Here is a 20,000-nt window from a genome sequence, read left to right as displayed (position 1 = left end):
TATATATATATATATATATATATATATATATATATATATATATATATATATATATATATATATATATATATATATATATATATATATATATATATATATATATATATATATATATATATATATATATATATATATATATATATATATATATATATATATATATATATATATATATATACACAGTAAGTATCACCTGTTAAACCAGACTATCAGCTAAGACGGACACCCTGGCCCCCCTATTATTCCGTCTTAATGAGGGTCAACTGTAGTAACTAACAGACCAATAATGCACATGCATTCGATTTTAGACTTTGTATCTTCTATATAGACAAAGACCAGGTGTGTCATGGAAGTCAGCGCTATCCTGCTGGCTTGATGTGTTGCTCAGGAGAATGGCTTGGGAACCACGGTCCGGGAGCCAGGTGTCACGTAAGTTGGTGCCATCCTGTCGGTTCATGGAGCGCAGTGAGGGAACCTATTCGCATGGCACGCATGGTAAACAACATTATAACACTTCATTAACACTTGAAACTGCAGCAGGCCTAGGCTAGGCCTCATGATACTAGGTACATTGTAGTACTTGTACCCTACATGCTAATTTATTAGGCTACATGAATTTAGTGTCAAATAGCAATTACTAAGGAGCTAATTACAACATTCAGTATTTTATTAGCTCAAGAAGCAGGCATGTAGTTGACTGCAAGTTGACTCTGATCTAACACATGTTTATGTGATGTTGTTTCAGGACAGTTATAAAGATTTTCATGAATGAAAATATGTCACTTACTTGTGAAATATGATCCCCTGTTCTATTATGATCCTGTTTCTGTATGTAACACAGTTGATGGCCCAGCACTGGGTGCCAGAGGTAGCTCTGTTGCTGCTGGTCTTTGCAGTTGCTGCCTCTGCCATTTCTGGGAATCAACACATAGCAATGGTGCCTTACTTGCACGTGACTGTCCAGTCTCTCCCTCCTTTATATCTATGGTAGTGGGCTTTAAGAGAAAATCATACAAAAAACTCTTTCAGGGAGCATTGGCTTAAAACTAATTACAGAGATTAATTTTTGGATGGTTTAACTAATGCATTTTAAATGTGAATATGAATTTAATATTAAACAATATTTAATCATCTACGGTGTTTTCCACCAGGTGCACTGACAACTTTTGGACACTAATGGTTTTAATAAAACAATTCCATGTAAGAGAAACCTAATAAAAACACTTGTGTGAATGTTAGCATTAGTTGTTCCTACACGATATACAAACCATCGGTGCTTGACATTAGGAATAACTTTGAGGGAAGCTGGAAACGACTGTTAAACTCTTGAACAAGGTGGTTAGGCAGTAACTACTATCTGGTAGGCAGGAGTCCTGCCTGCCCGGATGTAAACATTCCGATTTGCTTTCGGCTGTCATGCTGTGCAGACTTGTTTTTGGAGCTCTCTGCCTGATTGTCGTTAAGCTCTTCGTTCCCGGTGGGATCTTTTGTGTTGTTTTTATGTATGTATTGTGTGTTTTTTATATTGTTTAATATACAAACCCACAATTTTGATAGCCTTGCGGTAAGTCCGTCTTTCCCAAGTGTGTGTGTCTTGGGGTCGGTGGCCAGGGGCGTAACAATTTTGCTCCCCTATCATTTGGACCTCATGACCTCCGCTCCTTGTTCAGGCATGTGACTGTATCCTTTTCTGCTGGGAGGAACGTTACGGTTTTTTGGGGGGGCGGTTGCCGGGCATTATTGAAAGGTTATTCTCCTCTGACGGTGCTCTTGGTGACTGCCCCTTCATTCCTTATGGCTGTCTCTCCTTTGTCCTCTTCGCTCGCTCATCCAGTGAAGATGGGGGGTGGGCAGTTAGACGACCTCTTCTCAGGGGCCTCCTCTCGCTTTGTAGGGCAATCCCCCTTGGAGCAAGAGGAGTCTCCCTATACTAATCTTTTTTTCTTTTTTCTTCAGGTGGACAGCAAGCATCATAAGGCACAGCTGAAGTTTCCCTGTGGCAGGAAGGCTGCCTTTATACAGTGGATACTTTGATGACGACCATGGTGATGGCAATGGCTACGTCGGTGTCAACACTATGCCCTGACAAGGGGGACCAACCACTGTTCGTTCTCTGACACTCCTGTATGTTGTGCCACTGCCTCCTGTCATACCTGTGGTCCCATCTGCTCCTGCTGTGCCTCCTGTCTTTTTGCTCCTGTTGCCCTGGCGGCCAGTCACCGGGCTGCTCCTGCTGTGCCTCCTGCCCAGCTGCCTGGTTGCTCCTGTTGTCGCTGCTGACGTTCCTGCCAGCCGGGTTGCTTGTGTCGTGCCTCCTGCCTCAGCTGCCCTGTTGCTTCTCCTGGTGTTCCTGTCACCTGGGCTGCTCCTGTTCTGCTTCCTTATTTAGCTGCCCTGGCGGTTCCTGTACCTCCTGACCACCATCCTGTAGAAGATGTCGGAGAAGAGATTGAGGAAGAAATCCTGTGCGATGTTGTCATCTTTGTGGGAAATTATTACTCGATATGCAGACTACTACACTCAATTGAGTTTTATCGGCCTGTTCCTCCCTCTCTGAACTATAAAACTCGAACACCCTTAGTTTAGGGAGACTTGATAGATCTGTTGCAGATCACCTTGGGGAGCAATTCCTACCCAAGCATAATGCGTACCTAATTCGGTACTGGCCTTACTTAACTGATTCACAGGGGAAAAGGAAAGGGGTCTCGGAATCAATCACTATGTAAAATTTAACAATTTAATACAAGAAACGAATATTTAACACATCAAATTAATTAAATTACTAATAAACAACAACTGAATCACTGTGGGCTGTCTAGCAATAAACAACTTACGTTAAACTAAAGGTTAATCCAAATTACACATATTACAGTTACGGTAAAATTAACACAATAACAAACTATCACAATAAAAAGGTCGCAAATTCTTCCGATAAATCCCTTTGGGTCTTAATATACACTTAAGACAACCTCCAAAGGAACACGGATACTCCCCCTTTCACACCGGAGCTCTCGACCGCCTCTCTCTGCTTCCTGTCAAAAAAGCATAAAGGTAAGACTGGTGGGTGTATGCGTAACTATTCCAACAACGATAAGAAGGGATAATTGCTAGTTATAAATACTAAGAGGGAGTATCAAGGTAATCGCATTTCCTTTACAAAGGAAAATGAAAACTTTCACTCATGAATATACAAATACATTCAGATATTTGGTATAATAAACAACTGAACACCAATAAATTTTTCTGAACTCCATCTACAATGGTTCAGAAAATGGAGAGAACGCAATTTCTCAACATACTCCCCCAAAAAAATAGCCAACAAATACTGTACAGTAAATCAAGGCACAAAAATTAATTTATGTACCTGAAACACATATCCATTACAACAGATCATGTTCATAATAAATCTTCATCAATCAGCTCCTTTTCGCTTGGCATCACACTTTAATGCTGCACGTCTCGTAGGAGGATGTTGAGGTAGGGACTCCGGTGATGGAGGTACTACGGGATGTGGTGCAGGAGCAAACCTGCATTTTCATCACAAACTGAGGAGTAACCTCTGACGTATCAACCTCAAGAAATACTACTTTATTTAGACTCCTATGGTAGAATTTGTCACCTACCTTTATGAGTAAGGACCGTACAACACCATCTGTACTAGGTATGAGCTTTTGTATGCGACCTAATGGCCACCATTTACGGGAAGTTCCCAAATCAACAAGGACAATATCACCCTCTTTAAAGGGGCATTCACAATTGTTAACACTGCTATAGTGTCTTTCCCTTAAAGCGGTGAGGTAATCACTATTCCACAACTTCTCAAACTTACACAGCACGCTAGACAGCCTAGCATACTGATTCCTTAGATCCAAGTTTTCAGCATAAGGGATCTCATCACTAGCCAGGATATTCAGAGGTGGTGACAAACACACACTTCGCCCAAATATAAGATGTGCAGGAGTCAAACATTCCATACTGTCCTCTGAAAGGTATGTAAGTGGACGATTATTAATAATAGCAGAAAATTCTGATGTAAGGGTTCTCAGTTCTTCAAAGGATACAACTTTTCTATAAAGGGCTTTAGCTAAACCTCCTTTTGTGACGCCTATTAAACGTTCAAAAAACCCATTTTTCCATGGAGCCCTTGGTACAGAAAACTTCCATTTAACAGATAAATTCTGCATATGCTCCATAACCTCAGGCTCGTCACTTATTTCTTTCCTTGAAGTGCTGAAAACCTACAAAGTTTCTGGCATTATCTGTAATGATAACATCGGGCACTGAATATAATGCACAAAACCTGCGAAAGGCTAACAAAAAGTCTGATGCAGAAACTGATGATACCAACTCCAAATGTACTGCACCTACTGAAGCACAAGTAAATAAACACACATAAGCTTTCCCCTGAATATCAGAATCAGGTTCAGCATAACAAATAGCTCCTGTATAATCTATACCAACACAAGAAAATGGCCTGGTTAAAGTGACTCTCTCTGCTGGTAAGGGCAGAGGACTAGGATTAGCCATAACCTTACCAGCAACCTTCTTACAAAACACACATTTGTTAATAATAGATTTGACTACCTGTCTACATTTTGGTATCCAAAATTGCTCTCTCAGAAGAACTAACAATACTGAAACTCCACAATGATGATTGAGTACATGAAAATATCTTATTATAAGAGTAGTCAAGTGGCTTTGAGGTGGGAGTAAATAAGGTGACTTTGCAGTTTCCTTCAAGTTAGCATACTGGATACGTCCTTTAGTGCGCACTAAGTTCTGATGATCCACAGATAGATTTAACTGAGAAGCAAAATTCTTAATGTCAGCTGAAACCTTTAGATTACTGTTAAAAGATATGCTACTAAACCAGGATAATGTTGCTGCTGTGCCAACCTTATTAAGTAAAGCAGTGGGTCAAGTGGAAATTGGTAACCAGTTATTATACTGATAAATTTCAATACTAAAAGCATTACTCGCTTTACTTTAATTAAGTTAGAGTAACAATCAAATTTAATAATTATGGGGGGAGGCATAACATTTACTGGTTCAGCAATGATCTCATTAACACTCACGTTCAATGACGTATCAACTAAATACTCCTTTTGAGGAGGATAATCTCCCTAATCAACCAATCTGGTCCATACTTCCACAAAGAAGAAGCCAACAATACTTTAATATCACAACCTCTGGACAAAAGGTCAGCTGGGTTCTCCTAGAGCTAACATACATAATGGGAAATGCTGAGTCTCTAATTTCTTTAACCCTATTTCTTACATAAGGGTCTTGACACTTATCACTCCTGATTCGTGCTATAGTGACTTCACTGTCACTCCAAATAAAACAAGATTGAAATTTGAGGTGTGATATTTTCATCAAAGTGTTTGCCAGTTTACAACCAACATTTACCGATGTCAGCTCCAACTTTGGCATGGTTAGCTTCTTTTGGGACAAACTCTAGCTTTACTAACTAGCAAATTACTGGTCTGGGAACTCAAATCAACTGAGTATGCAACTGCACCAAAGGCCTTTTGAGAGGAGTCACAAAATATATGCAGCTGACATTTTCCTGGGAAACAGCAAATCTAGGAAATTCTATGGTAGAAACTGTAAGCAATTGCTCTTTAACTCTATTAAATCTCTCAATAATCTCTGGGCTGACTGGTTCATCCCACTTCAAATTTAGTTTCCACAAATCTGAAATTAATATTTTCCTAAAATTACTACAGGGGAAACTAAACCCAATGGGTCAAAAACACTTGCTACGCATGACAAAATAGACCGTTTGGTGACTGATGAGTCATTCACACTACAGGGTTTCACATTTAATACATCTGAAAAAATGTTCCAGTTAATTCCTAACACTGAAGTTACACCATTTTTGGCATTTACCAATTTCTTTGCACAAATATATTCATTAAATTGTGCACTGTTTGACACCCATTCCTGTAGTGGCATACCTGCCTGCTCTAATATATGGTTAATAACAGGGTAGTCAGCTAACATTTGTTCAACATTCTCATAAGTACACAGAAAATTATCTACATAAAAGCAAGACATCAGAGATTTTGCCAATAGGTGTGAATGGTTAGTAAAGTGATAATTTAAGGTACTTTGCAAAAGGAAAGGTGAACAAGTAGCACCAAAACATACAACCTTAAATCTGTATGATACAATACTTGAGGGGTCTGTGGTGTCTGTCATCCAAATGAATCTACACCAATCTCGGGATGATTCATCAATCCCAATCCTGAGAAATGCTTTGCTTATGTCTGAAATAACTGCCCAAGGATTGGTTCTAAATGCAAGAAGTGATTCAAACAACTTAGTGGTCAAAGATGGCCCTGTTAGTAAACATATATTTAGAGAATAAGTGCCAGACCTTTTAAAAGAGGCATTAAATACAATACGTATTGGGGTTGTACTCGAGTCCTTCTTTACATGATGATAAAGCAAGTAGTGACCTTTGATTGGTTCCGACGGTGGAACACTTTCAATAAATCCTAAATTCAAATACTCAGACAAAATACTACTATAATGGTGCCAAAGTAAGGGATCACTAATGAATTTCCCCATCAATGACTTCAATTGTCCAAGTGCTATACGATAATTTGTAGGTGGTCTGCAACTTGACTTAAATGGCAAACTTACCACATACTGGTTATTAACCTTATGAATAGAATGCTCAAACTGTTCAACCGTTCTTCTCTCCTCTGGCGAGAGGTCAAACTCCTTTATTCCTATGGCATCCAATTCCCAAAGATTGGAAATGCTACAACACTCACTACAGAGGTCCATTACACCAACACGTGCACATATTACATGCTGGGTGGCTACAATATTCATTGACTGATCATAAGACCACTGAGGCATGGGACCATAAATGAGGGCACCACCAGCTGTACTGAAAGTACAAATACCCATAGTACTAGACTGATTATGTATAAATTTGTGAAAATAGTCTACACCAATAATCAACTGAATACAATTAACATTATCACTAGTAAGGTAGCGATCGGCCAATTTAACACCTTTACTACGAAGGAATGTGGCAACCTTAGCTATACCAGGAGTGAAAATACTAGTGTCAACATTATTATGAACCAATGCTTTAACTGAAATTCTTGATTTACCCAAGCGAACCACCACCTTAACCAGATCACAAGTAACTGACACTGGGTCACACCCAAATGGAGAAAGGGATAGTGTAATCCTATCCAAAGTCTTAAGGTTTAACTCCTGTACAAGTGAGGGACAAATAAATGATCTCTGGGAACCTGTATCAAAAAAGGTACGTGTTTGCAATTTTGTGCCACCACCTGAAACTTGAACAGTTGCTGTAGGTATTGCAGTTGAAACTAACGTACCTTCCGAACAATATCGAGGTAATACTGCACTTGACTGTACAGATACAGAACCATTATTACCCAAATCACTTGTGGTAACAGAACTTGAACTAACACTCTGTAATGGAATCACCTTTGACAGATTTCTGGCTTTGAACATTAACTCTGTCCATAGACTTTGAAGGATTCAGTACTTTGTTGTTACACAGCTTGAAACAAAGGAAAGTATGATGACGTCCATCACAGTGTCTACACTTCACCTGTGTTTTGCAGTTACTAACTACATGACCTGGCTGTAAACATAAAAGCATAAACTAAGTTCTCTCAACTTCTGTCTACGAGATTCCACACTAGGATAATTACTACAATACTTGGCTGCATGGTTTTCATTACAGAACAAACAGGGCTTATGTTTTGTTGAATATTAACCGAATTTGACCACTGGCTACCTGCAGAAATTATTTTATATCTATCTCCTACCTTACCTGAATCTGACCGAGACACAATGGAAGCTACTTTTAGAGGGTTATGACCAACTGATTTCGAATCATGAGAACTTAGTTCTTTACAGTATTCAAACAAATCTAGTGCATACTTCAACCCTTCTGAAATCTGAGAGAGTGAAAGATCAAATGTTTGATATTTGCTGATAAGTAACTTTGATGTCTCCGGCGACAACTTCTGGAGCAAAATATTTGTAAGGAGAGACTCAGACTGTTCTACATTGACTTCATTATTACTTGCCTGCAACATCAGCTTCCTATAAGCAAGTCTAAAATTCAACAATTCTTCATAATTATGTCTGGGAGAGGGTAAATTATTAAACTCTCTAAGCAAGGAACGAGTTAGACGGCTACTATCGAGATAGGTCTCTTTCAGCATCTGTATAGCCACATCATAATTCTGATTAGTAATACTAAGACCTTCTATGACCCTAAAAGCATTACCTTTGAGACTGGACCTTAAAATACTGAACTTCAAAACACTGGTTATATCAGTACGGTTATGAATGACACTACTGTACAAATCCCAAAATGCTGGCCATTCCCGATACTTACCATCAAAATCTGGTATCTTTATATGTGGTAACCTTGGCAAGGGAAGTGCACCATTCCCCTTATTAGGAGAAATACCTGTATCACTAACCTTAGACAGGGTTTTCTCATTAATTTTAGCAGATAAATCATTTCTGATTTTCCTAGCATTGCGACCAGCAGCTCTATAGTCTCGTAATTTGGGACCCAATAAATCAGGATTTCTAGTCAACACTGACTGATAATGAAGCCAAGTATTCTCCAGATTCTGCAAAGCACCTTGCAGGTCACTACTATAATTCTGAAGAATTTCAAGAGCAGGTTCACCTGTGCCTGCCAAGTACTGCTCTATCTCACTTCCTATCTCTATAACATGATGAACAGCATCATCATACACTGTCTGAATGAGTGTATCAGCATGCAAATTTGCACCTAGCGCTTCTGTCTCTGTAGCCATGACAATAAAACTACAACCAAATCACTGACGACAGGAAAATATTGTTAACACTTAAATATTCAATGTTAACCCTGAAATATAACACCACAATACACATTGATATACCGAATCCTGAAATACAAATACACCACAATACACAGTGATAATGGCGCAAATGGAATAAAATCCTAAAACATGTTACACACAATGATTATCTGAACCTCAAGTCATGGGGACTGGTAACTGCTGGTTAAGGTTATCAAACCCACTTAGCATAAGCACAAAACACCGTCATAAATATGATAATGAAACCAGGTAAATGCAAATACCATTTCACCAACGGAAGAACTTGCGGGAAAAAAAAAACTATAGCGATTGATTCACGAGCGACTAAAACAAGAATGTTGAGAACTAAATATCTACTAAACTAATGGTATCTGGTTCGAAGGACCACTATCTAAGGGTGTGGGAAATTATTACTCGATAGCAGACTACTACACTCAATTGAGTTTTATCGGCCTGTTCCTCCCTCTCTGAACTATAAAACTCGAACACCCTTAGTTTAGGGAGACTTGATAGATCTGTTGCAGATCACCTTGGGGAGCAATTCCTACCCAAGCATAATGCGTACCTAATTCGATACTGGCCTTACTTAACTGATTCACAGGGGAAAAGGAAAGGGGTCTCGGAATCAATCACTATGTAAAATTTAACAATTTAATACAAGAAACGAATATTTAACACATCAAATTAATTAAATTACTAATAAACAACAACTGAATCACAACAACTGAATCACTGTGGGCTGTCTAGTAATAAACAACTTGCGTTAAACTAAAGGTTAATCCAAATTACACATATTACAGTTACGGTAAAATTAACACAATAACAAACTATCACAATAAAAAGGTCGCAAATTCTTCCGATAGATCCCTTTGGGTCTTAATATACACTTAAGACAACCTCCAAAGGAACACGGATACTCCCCCTTTCACACCGGAGCTCTCGACCGTCTCTCTCTGCTTCCTGTCAAAAAAGCATAAAGGTAAGACTGATGGGCGTATGCGTAACTATTCCAACAACGATAAGAAGGGATAATTGCTAGTTATAAATACAAAGAGGGAGTATCAAGGTAATCGCATTTCCTTTACAAAGGAAAATGAAAACTTTCACTCATGAATATACAAATACATAAACATAAATAATACATAGACATACAACATGACAATCTGAAAACATTCAGATATTTGGTATAATAAACAACTGAACACCAATAAATTTTTCTGAACTCCATCTACAATGGTTCAGAAAATGGAGAGAACGTAATTTCTCGACAATCTTCTTCAACTTTATCTTTGACTTCATCTTCTGCTGCCTTCTCCCCTTCTTTTTCTAAGGTTTGTTTCAGCTGAAGAAGAGGAAGGCTGCCTCTCCCTCCCCTAAGAGGTCCCACCATGAGGCTTCTAAGGGGTTGCCTCCCTCCATGGGGAGGCAGTGGGATCTCTTGTCAGCTCTTCCCAGCCTTTGGGCTCGGAAACCAAATCACTTACCCCATGGTCTTGTGTTTCAGGAGCTGCGGGCGTGCAGACTTCGATTTGTGCTTCTGTCGCCATTCTAGGGGTTCTGCTCCTAGACTGGTGCTGTGTTGGGTGCTTGATTTTGTTGAGTCACACCAAGTGCTCAAGACTTCGAAGTCTCGCGCATCCCAAACTGGTGTCGGAGAGACCTCTCACCGTTCCAGTTCAGGCACAGGGTGAGAGAAAGAACCAAAACATGCAAGTGTCTCGGTTCTTCCTGCCAGTACTGCCAGTGCTCGGTCAGTTTGTGAGCCTGGTGTCTCAGTCCCGAGGGTTCAAGTGCTTGGAGGGGCAAGGAGGAGGTTCCCTTCAGAGGTCCTGCGGGACTTCTAAGGGACTACCTCTCTCCGGAGAGGCAGTGGGTTCTTCCAGTTCTTAGAAGTCAGTGTCTAAGACTGGTTCTGTGCCTGTCCCTCCTCGGTTTCTTTGGAAACAGATCAGATTACTGTACTCCCAGTGATTGTTCTTACGAGATTCAGGAGTCTTGCCGAGCGCTTGGGCCCCTTGGAATCTCCGCGTGCTCGGATTCCTTGGGATCGCGAGCACTCAACTAGTGTGTTGCTGAGTGTCTGGGATTCTGCGGAATCTTGGGCACTCCCCAAACCAGTACTATGGAGATAGCTCTCCAGTCTGGTTTAGGCACAGGGCTATAGAAGGTGTCGAGACATTGAGGTATTTCGACACTTCCTGCCAGCTTCGTTTGAGTGCTCGGTCAGTTCTGAAATTTGTGTCTCGGACCCTTGGGTATGAGCACTCGAAGTAGCAGACAAGAATCCCCTTTAAACATTCTTCTTGAGGGCTTCGCAGACAAGAATCCCCTTTGAACATTCTTCTTGAGGGCTTCGGCTTTGAAGGAGATTAGAGCATGTCTTGAGGACAGCACTAGTTCACAGTAGCTGAGAACTGAGCTTTCCTGGCTCAGCTTGGCTTGCTTGCCCAGCCCCTGACCACGTTATGTGATCAGCTTGACTTGTGTGTTCAGCTTGTTCGTCCAGCCCCTGACCGCGTTTACATGATTGGCTCGGTTTGGTTGAACCGGATGCTGTCGAGGTTCTCCTTCCTTTCAGGAGACTCAGCTCAAGTGAACTTTTTCCTCTCTTCAGGTTAGCACTTTGCTGTGGCTTTAGCGCCCTCCTTCCTCTGTGCTGCTGTCATCACCTCTGGTTGATGATCGCCTGCGGTCTGCTTCTCCTGCTGGTTTTCTAGCAGGACCGGTGAGAGTGCTCTTTCTCCTCTCCTCTTAGCTCAGACCCTTTCGGTTGCTGCCAGGGGATGCGAGTTGGATAGAGAGGACTCTGATAAGTTTTTCTTATTGGAGTTCTATTACAAGGATCTGTGTCGTGGGCTCGGTTCTTGGATTGGCTTGCTGTACATCAGAGTAGTTGAGGATGGTTTTCTGGGTTCTGGAGAGTTTATCCCTCCAAGGAGAGGAGATCAGGAGTGTTGCGTCCCAGAAGGACTCGAGGGTCTTCTTCTTCGGAATGTGGACACTGTCGATTTTCTTTTCGCAGAGATCTTCACGCCCATTTGTCAGCACAGTGATCTCAGAGTGAGGACCACGTCATCCCCTATGAATAACTCTTCCCTGCTCCTTGCAGGGTTTCGTTGGGGCTGCTGCGGTCCTTGCTTGCTATAAGGGCACTCTCGACCAGATGAATGCTTTTTTCCTGGACAAGGAGTTAATATTGGTCGAGCCACCCAATCAAGCTCCTTCCCTTTCCTCTTCCTTGACAGAAGTGATTTTTCTTGCCTTGGAGGGTTCTTATGCCAACTAGCAGATTATACTGGCTCTGGCTTATCCAGACTTGGATCTCTCGCTGTTTCTCTTTGCCGCAGTGTCCCTCCAGGTAGTTTCCTGATGAATCTGTGATCCCTCACTTTTTCAAGGCTTTGCCTTCTAAGATGCGATCATTCCTGAAGAGGACTCTGCCTTCTAGAGATTGTTCCAGTCCTGGGGGTGGGTTGCCTACCCAGCACCAGACAGCAACCTGCGTGTAATTCTGGTGTAAGAAGAGGGCCACTGTCCTGATTCCAATCTCCAGTCTAGTAAGTCTCGATTTTGTCTAGTAAGTCACATTCCCTCAGGAACGGACCTTTACTTGGTTCTGCCTCCCTCTTTCACAGAGAGTAGGTAGATACCGCAGTAGTCAAGGAATGTGCCATGACAACTGCCTTGTCCTCTGGACAATGGCAGGCTGGCCCTTCCTCAGCTCCTAAGAAGTCTCAGGCTTCAAAGGGTGCTCGTAGAACATCCAGCCTTCCTCATTCTCTTCTTAGAAAGTGCGCATATTCGTGTCTCTTACAACCATCTTTCCAATCGAGTAGAGGGCAGAGGGAGGGGAGAATGCTCGGAACGGCGTCCTCCTTCTGGTGCCTTGATGAAGGGATGACTGTCAAGTCATTGGACTATATGACAGCATCATAGTCGAAACCTGTTTTCCTCTGGGTCTCGGCCACCTTTCATTGAAATTCCATTCTGTCTCCTCTTCTGTGTTCCCGACTTCCGGAGCAGCCAGCTTGGCTAGAGCTAGTCATCTTTGGTGCCCTGTCGTCAATGTAGAAGCTGTTCCCTCGGGCAGTTTCATCTTTGATTCTCTTCATGGAGAATGAAGATCTGCTTCCAGTTCTTAATCCTTTCCTCTCTTGAAGGATGAGGGAGGATTAAGGCTGGTACTTGATCGACAGGAACCCCTGAATATGCCTGCATATTCTTCTTGCGACATGCTTCTGTTCTCAGATGCACCGACCAGGGAATAGGCGCACACCTGTAAGACTGTCTTCGAGGTGTGTGACCGAGATGATAAGTACCTTCTCATCAACAATTTGGAACTCAGGATTGCTTTTTGAGATACTCTATGGTGTTATTGGGTAACAACACCACAGTAGTGATATATGTCAAAAAACAAGAGGGTCTCGTTTCCCTTCTGTTGCTTCGGTTGACTTTGCTTTTGCTTGAGTGAACTGTGGTGCACTCTGTAGAGCTGTCAGCCAGATATATTCCAGGCAGCGGGATGTATTGGCAGGCAAGCTCAGCCTCTTGGCATCAAGTGACGGGGACAAAGTGCTCCCTTCACTCAATTCTTCACAGAAAGGTTACTCGACTTGAGGACTCCCTATCATCTTTCTGTTCCCTGCCCGGCACAACAGAAGTCTGCAGGTCTTCTGCTCCATCATACCAGACCCACGGGCCGCTACTGTGATGCATGCTGACATTGTGGGACAATCTCAATGTCTTCGTCGTCACTTCGTGTTTGTCTAATTCGCAATGTGTTCAGCAAAGTGGTGTTCACCCTGAATTTAGATGAATGCTGGAAGACTTCGCCTGTTGCCGACCTGCTAGCTCTGCTTCCGAGGCACCAAGAAGAGTTCCTCCTTGACATGACCTTCTGTGTCAGTGACACATGAAACAGACTCTCAAGCAGTACAATCCCTGCTCCTTCATGACTAGAAACTATCTAATTTCCCTTGCAAGCATAGGCTTCTCGCCGAGCGGCTATGGCGATAGCTGGATATCTATCAATCCTCTGCAGTAGTACCCAGGGATTGGAGCCGTCTTTGTTGGTTGGTGTTGTTGATGGGACCTTTTCTCTGGTCAGATCCGCTCTTCAGCAGGTCGTGGACTTTCTTGTCTTCTTCGCCGGAGTTGCTTCTCTCCGGTTAAGTTGTGGAAAACTCAAGACCCACATTTGGCCTAGTCTTTCACCTGAAGGTAACCCTTTTCTCCTCAGTTGAGATTTAGCTACTGATGAGAATTTTAAATCGTTGTTGCTCTCCCAGGGACCTCAGGCCCCTGGGCGACATGTGACTCTCATTTAGGGTTCCTGTCTCGTGCTCCGCACATGCCCTTGCGAGAGTCATCAGACAGAGACCTGACTCTCAAGTCCATCTCTCGTCTTGCTCCGGCATTGGAGAAGAGGATAGATGATCTTCGTGGACCTTCTTTGCTGTGAGCTTTCAAGTGATGGAGATCAGTAGCTCTACTCCATCTCAGATGTTGTAGCAAACTCCGAACTCGTCGGCACCTGTTGCCAGGTTCGAGTTCTTCATGATCCTCCTCCCCCTTGGACTGTGTAGTCAGTGATCCAGATCAGTTGCTGCTTTGTCTTGTTAGGGTGCTTTGTACTTTCTGAAGAAGACTCAACATCTCTAATGGATGTCAGTGGCTTTGCACTAGTACTAACTCACCCAAGAAAGAAGTGTCCAAGGACACATTTTTCTTTTTGGCCTTGTGAGACGATCGGTAGGCCGTACGCTGCAACTGTCGATGATGGCACCTATACACTCCGCCTGAGTGTATTGGTCAGAGGCATGGTACTCCTCACTCCTTTTACCAGGAGTAGCAGCCCTGGTGTGGCAAACTCCAATGAGTTCAGAGACTCAATCAGATTGCTTCCTCCAACAAGTAAGTCTTCCTAATGTAAAGAACCGATGGTTTGTATATCGTGTGGGAACAAATCACAGTTTTTTAAAGTAAGTTGCATTTTTCCTAACTATACAAACTTGAGGTCCTTTACATAACATTTATGCCTGACTCATGCCACCCCTCAATCTGAAACCTGGGCCAAAAGGCAAATTGGAATGTTTACTCTGAGCAGGCGGGACTCCCGCCTGCTGGACGGTAGTTACTGCCTAACCAACATGTTCAAGAGTTTAATGGCTGTTTCCAGCTTTGCTGTAAGTAATTCCTAGTGAAAAGGACCTCGGGTTTTTATAGTTAGGAAAAATACAATTTACATTAAAAAATTGTGATTTTTAATGACACCTCGATTCCACTTTGAATAGAAAAGAGAAGGAAAAAAGACCCATATCAATTAAGATTGTTTGGAAAGTATCTCTCATGAAGATTGAAGTCAACCTTGGCAGGAAATGCATGCCAAGCTTGTTGCCGTAAGATACCAAAGCAGGCAAACCTTTTTTTTAGTTTTATATTACAGTAATACCTTGATCTTACATGATTCGACTTGCAAACTTTTTATTGGAACCTAACTAATTGCCATATGTGATTTTTTCACAGACATGACATTTGCAAATCCTCGAGAGAGAGAGAGAGAGAGAGAGAGAGATATAAGGGTTCCCTTACTTAAGAGTAAAATTATATATCAATTATTACGGAGACAGAGCAAATAACACGAGAGAGAGAGAGAGATTGTCCTTACTTGCAATATCAAGTTAAATTATTTATGAATTATTACGGAGACAGAGAGAATAACATGAGAGAGAAAGAAGTTATTCATACAGAAATCTTTTTACATGCTGTGAGCAACGATTGACACATCTGACAGCTCCTCGCCCCTCTCTTCAAGGGTTTCTCAAAAGATCGGGAAATATTTGTTTGTTTAAAATATGACATAATTTATTATAGAAATGTATAAATTTTGTAATTACAGCAGTATTATTATTATTATTATTATTATTATTATTATTATTATTATTATTATTATTATTATTATTATTATTATTATTATTATTAACCCTTTAACGCCGACTGGACGCATTTTACGTCGACAAAAGTTGTCTGTCGGGTGCCAAGTGGACGTAAAATACGTTGACTACAAAAAGTTTTTTAAATATTCGTGGAAAAATACTTATAGGCCTCATTTGCGAAAAATTTTAAATCGTGCCTTGAGGGATGCTGGGAGTTCACGGATCATGCAATTGTTTTGTTTACAAGCATGACCCAGCTGTGCATGCGCGAATTTCTTTCTTATCCCAAAAGAAAGCATCAGCTAACTCTGCTGAAAATCTGGGAAATTCTTTAGTCACTTTGTCGTAATTTTTGCACCGTTTTCTATTAGCCTTTACATGAAGTTTTATATATGAAAATGTGCGCAATTTCATGTAGAATACAACAGAAAATAACTCATGGTTGTAGCTTTTATCAATTTTGACATATTTTCATATAAATCACGATAAGTGCCAAAATTTCAACCTTTTGGTCAATTTTGGCTCGACCAAAATGGTCGGGAAATGCAATTGTATGCTAAACCTCTTACATTATAGTAATATTCAATCATTACCTTCATTTTGCAACAAACGAGAAGTCTCTAGCTCAGTATTTCGATTTATGGTGAATGTTTCAAAAAAACTTTTCCTTATGTCCGCGCTAACTCTACTGAAAATCTCAGAAATTCTTTAGTCACTTTGTCGTAATTTTTGCACTGTTTTGTATTAGCCGTTACATAAAGTTTTATATATGAAAATGTGCGCAATTTCATGTAGAATACAACAAAAATTAACTCATGGTTGTAGCTTTTATCAATTTTGACATATTTTCATATAAATCACGATAAGTGCCAAAATTTCAACCTTCGGTCAACTTTGACTCGACCGAAATGGTCGAAAAATGCAGTTGTAAGCTAAAACTCTTACATTCTAGTAATATTGAATCATTTACCTTCATTTTGCAACAAACGAAGCCTCTAGCACAATATTTCGATTTATGGTGAATTTTTGAAAAAAAACTTTTTCCTTACCTCCGCACCTCTAACTCGACTGAAAATCTCAGAAATTCTTTAGTCACTTTGTTGTAATTTTTGCACCATTTTATATTAACCGTTACATAACGTGTTATATATGAAAATGTGTGCAATTTCATGTAGAATACAACAAAAAAATAATTCATGGTTGTAGCTTTTATATTAGTTTTGAAATATTTTCATATAAATCACGGTGTGCCAAAATTTCAACCTTCGGTCAACTTTGACTTGACCGAAATGGTCGAAAAATGCAATTGTAAGCTAAAACTCTTACATTCTAGTAATATTCAATCATTTACCTCCATTTTGCAACAAACGAGAAGTCTCTAGCACAAGATTTCGATTTATGGTGAATTTTTGAAAAAACTTTTCCTTACCTCCACACGCACTAACTCTGCTGAAAATCTCAGAATTTTTTTAGTCACTTTGTCGTAATTTTTGCACCATTTTATATTAGCCGTTACATAAAGTTTTATATATGAATGTGTGCGCAATTTCATGTAGAATACAGCAAAAAATAACTCATGGTTGTAGTTTTTATCAGTTTTGAAATATTTTCATATAAATCACGATAAGTGCCAAAATTTCAACCTTTGGTCAACTTTAACTTGACTGAAATGGTCGAAAAATGCAATTGTAAGCTAAAACTTTTATATTCTAGTAATTTCAATCATTTAACTTCATTTTGCAACAAACAGGAAGTCTCTAGCACAATATTTCGATTTATGGTGAATTTTTGAAAAAAAAAAAAAATTTTACGTCCGAGTGTTATGAATTCATGCATCATTTTGTGATAATATTTTCTCTGTGTTGCTTTGATCGTTTTACAATTTGTTATATACCAAAATCATCGCAATTTAGTGTACAATACAACTTCTTCTTCTTCTTCTTCTTCCCAGCTTGTTCCCATTTTTATATGGGGTCGCCGTTTCGGATGAAGCCGTTTCCATCTATTTCTATCCTGTGCTTCTGCCTCATCAATTCCCTTCTCACGCAGGTCTCCCCTCACACAGTCCTTCCATCTCTTTCTTGGTCTCCTCTTCCTCTTCTTCCTGGACCTCCATCCCCATAGTATGTCTACCAACGTGGTCCTCATCTCTCCTCAACAGGTGTCCATACCATCTCAGCCTCCTCTCCTGCACTTTCTTTGATATTTCCACCACCTTAGTAGACCCCTAATGTAATCATTTCGGATCCTCTCCTCTCTCGTCACCCCAGCCATCCATCTAAGCATTCTCATTTCTGCCACATCCATCTTCTTCTCCTCTGTCTTTCTCAAGCTTGCTGTTTCCATGCCATACATCATTGCTGTTCTTACCACCGTCTTATGAAATTTTCCTTTTAACCTCAGCGGTACTCTTTTGTCACAAAGAACTCCGGAGGCCACTCTCCAGTTGTTCCAGCCTACCTGTACCCGATGTTTTACTTCTTCTTCCATACGTCCTCCAGCATTAATAAAGGATCCCAAATACTTAAAATTTTCAACTCTCTTTATTGGTTCTCCCCCAAGCTGAACACTTTCCCTATCACCCCCATCATTGGTGGTACACATATATTCTGTCTTAGATCTACTTATTCTCATTCCTCTGTCCTCCAGTACTTGTCTCCATCTTTCCAGTTTCATTTCCAGATCTTCCCTGCTCTCTGCACACAGGACAATATCATCCGCATACAATATGTTCCACGGTACTGCCTCCCTTACTTCCTCTATGATAACGTCCATCACTATGTTAAAAATAAATGGGCTAAGAGCTGACCCTGGTGTAATCCTACTCTCACCTCAAAACCCTCCGTCTCCCCAACACTGCTCCTCACTCTGGTAAATACATTCCGGTACATCTCCTGTATCAATCGCACGTACTTCTCTGGCACCATCCTCTCCCTCAGGCTCCTCCATACCTCTTGTCTGGGGACTCGGTCGTAAGCCTTTTCAAGGTCAATGAATACCATATGTAGGTCCCTTTGTTTTTCCCCGAATTTCTCCATTAGTTGTCTCAGACAAAATATACCATCTGTTGTTCCTCTTCCCTTCATAAATCCCATCTGCTCTTTACCTATTTCTACTTCTTCCCTTAGTCTGGCATCTATCATCCTTTCCAGTATCTTCAAAGTGTGGGACATTAGTTTAATACCCCTATAATTACCACACTCTTGGACATCTCCACTCCCTTTGAAAATTGGGATCAGTATACTCCCATGCCACTCATTTGGTATCTTTTCCTGCTCAAGGATCTTTATCATAAGATCGTAAAGTATATCCACTCCTTCATCCCCTAATGCCTTCCATGCCTCCACAGGTATCATGTCTGGTCCGGTTGCCTTCCCATTCTTCATCTTCTTCAGTGCATCCAGCACCTCTTGCTTAGAAAACCTCATCACCATGCCAATGTTCACCTGCCCATCCCCTCTTATTAGCCTATTATTTTCTTCATTTAACAGCTGTTCGAAATATTCTTTCCATCTCTTCATGATGTCTTCTTCCTTTCTAAGTACTACCCCATCTTGATCTTTTATTTGTTTGATATGTGTAATATCTTTGGTGCTCTTATTTCTAGCCTTTGATAGCTTGATCATCTTATTTAATCCTTCCTTCGTCCCCAGCTCATTATACACATCATCATACGACTTTGCTGTAGCTTGGGCTACCATCTTTTTCACCACCTTGTTTTTCTCTCTGAACCGATCTCTGTCTTCCACTGACTGTGACTCTTCCATCTCTTCTTTGCCTCCTTTTTATCTTTTACTACTTTCCCAATGTCTTCCTTCCACCACCAACTCTCCCTTTCCTCCCATATGATCCCCGATGTCTCTCCCAGCAGCTCCTTTCCATGTCTTCTAATTACTGCTGCATTTCGTGCCCACCATTCTTGAACATCTTCAATTCCTATATCAATGTCCTCCAAAACCCTCCTCTTAAACTCTCTCTTCTTATCCTCCTCCCTCACTAATTTGTACCATTTAATTTTCCTTATCCCTTTAGCTTTGGTTTTTCTTTCCCTTTTTCGCTTCAAATCCATGCATAGCAGTCTGTGTTGGGGGGCTACATGGTCGCCTGGGATAACTTTGCAGTTCTTGACCTCCCCCAGCTTTATCCTTTTATATAGAAAGTAGTCTATTTGGGAGCATCTTCC

The 20,000-nt window shown here is 40.9% G+C and overlaps 4 protein-coding genes across 4 annotated transcripts in view; all 4 read right to left on the bottom strand.

Moving 5' to 3' along the window:
- Window positions 1-812: 812 nt before the first annotated feature.
- On the bottom strand, window positions 813-4,193 carry LOC136851791 (uncharacterized). Its single transcript, XM_067126103.1, has 2 exons — window positions 3,624-4,193; window positions 813-995 (listed from the first exon to the last, which is right to left on the bottom strand). The coding sequence occupies exons 1-2, from the start codon at window positions 4,191-4,193 to the stop codon at window positions 813-815; spliced, it is 753 nt and encodes a 250-aa protein (XP_066982204.1).
- Window positions 4,194-5,494: 1,301 nt separating this feature from the next.
- On the bottom strand, window positions 5,495-8,837 carry LOC136851790 (uncharacterized). The gene is made up of 3 exons (XM_067126102.1): window positions 7,827-8,837; window positions 5,961-7,464; window positions 5,495-5,697 (listed from the first exon to the last, which is right to left on the bottom strand). The coding sequence occupies exons 1-3, from the start codon at window positions 8,835-8,837 to the stop codon at window positions 5,495-5,497; spliced, it is 2,718 nt and encodes a 905-aa protein (XP_066982203.1).
- Window positions 8,838-8,888: 51 nt separating this feature from the next.
- Window positions 8,889-19,518, bottom strand: LOC136851789 (uncharacterized). Its single transcript, XM_067126101.1, has 2 exons — window positions 18,924-19,518; window positions 8,889-8,908 (listed from the first exon to the last, which is right to left on the bottom strand). Exons 1-2 carry the CDS (start codon window positions 19,516-19,518, stop codon window positions 8,889-8,891), a joined length of 615 nt encoding a protein of 204 aa, XP_066982202.1.
- Window positions 19,519-19,523: 5 nt separating this feature from the next.
- LOC136851788 (craniofacial development protein 2-like) overlaps window positions 19,524-20,000 on the bottom strand; it is a 1,047-nt gene continuing 570 nt past the window's right edge. The window contains exon 1 of the mRNA XM_067126100.1: window positions 19,524-20,000. This exon is cut by the window's right edge and continues 570 nt beyond it. Coding sequence (XP_066982201.1) covers window positions 19,524-20,000 — 477 coding nt within the window.

This window comes from Macrobrachium rosenbergii, chromosome 24, assembly GCF_040412425.1.
Source record: "Macrobrachium rosenbergii isolate ZJJX-2024 chromosome 24, ASM4041242v1, whole genome shotgun sequence".
NCBI classification, from domain to species: Eukaryota; Metazoa; Arthropoda; class Malacostraca; order Decapoda; family Palaemonidae; genus Macrobrachium; species Macrobrachium rosenbergii.
Note: the sequence above shows the minus strand (reverse complement) of the source record. Positions and strands in the feature narration are given on the sequence as shown.

Bases quoted from the DNA above. Each gene is read 5' to 3' on its own strand.
- LOC136851791 (XM_067126103.1), bottom strand. From the start codon at position 4,193: ATGGAGCATATGCAGAATTTATCTGTTAAATGGAAGTTTTCTGTACCA. The intron at 996-3,623 runs GTAGGTGACAAA...TTTCTCTTAAAG, and splicing joins TACGGTCCTTACTCATAAAG to CCCACTACCATAGATATAAA.
- LOC136851789 (XM_067126101.1), bottom strand. From the start codon at position 19,518: ATGGTAGCCCAAGCTACAGCAAAGTCGTATGATGATGTGTATAATGAG. The intron at 8,909-18,923 runs GTAAAGAGCAGA...GTTATATTTCAG, and splicing joins AAGGGAAGAAGTAGAAATAG to GGTTAACATTGAATATTTAA.
- LOC136851790 (XM_067126102.1), bottom strand. From the start codon at position 8,837: ATGGCTACAGAGACAGAAGCGCTAGGTGCAAATTTGCATGCTGATACA. The intron at 7,465-7,826 runs GTAGGAGATAGA...ATTCCATTACAG, and splicing joins CTCGGTCAGATTCAGGTAAG to AGTGTTAGTTCAAGTTCTGT. The intron at 5,698-5,960 runs GTATGCCACTAC...TATTAATTTCAG, and splicing joins CCATATATTAGAGCAGGCAG to ATTTGTGGAAACTAAATTTG.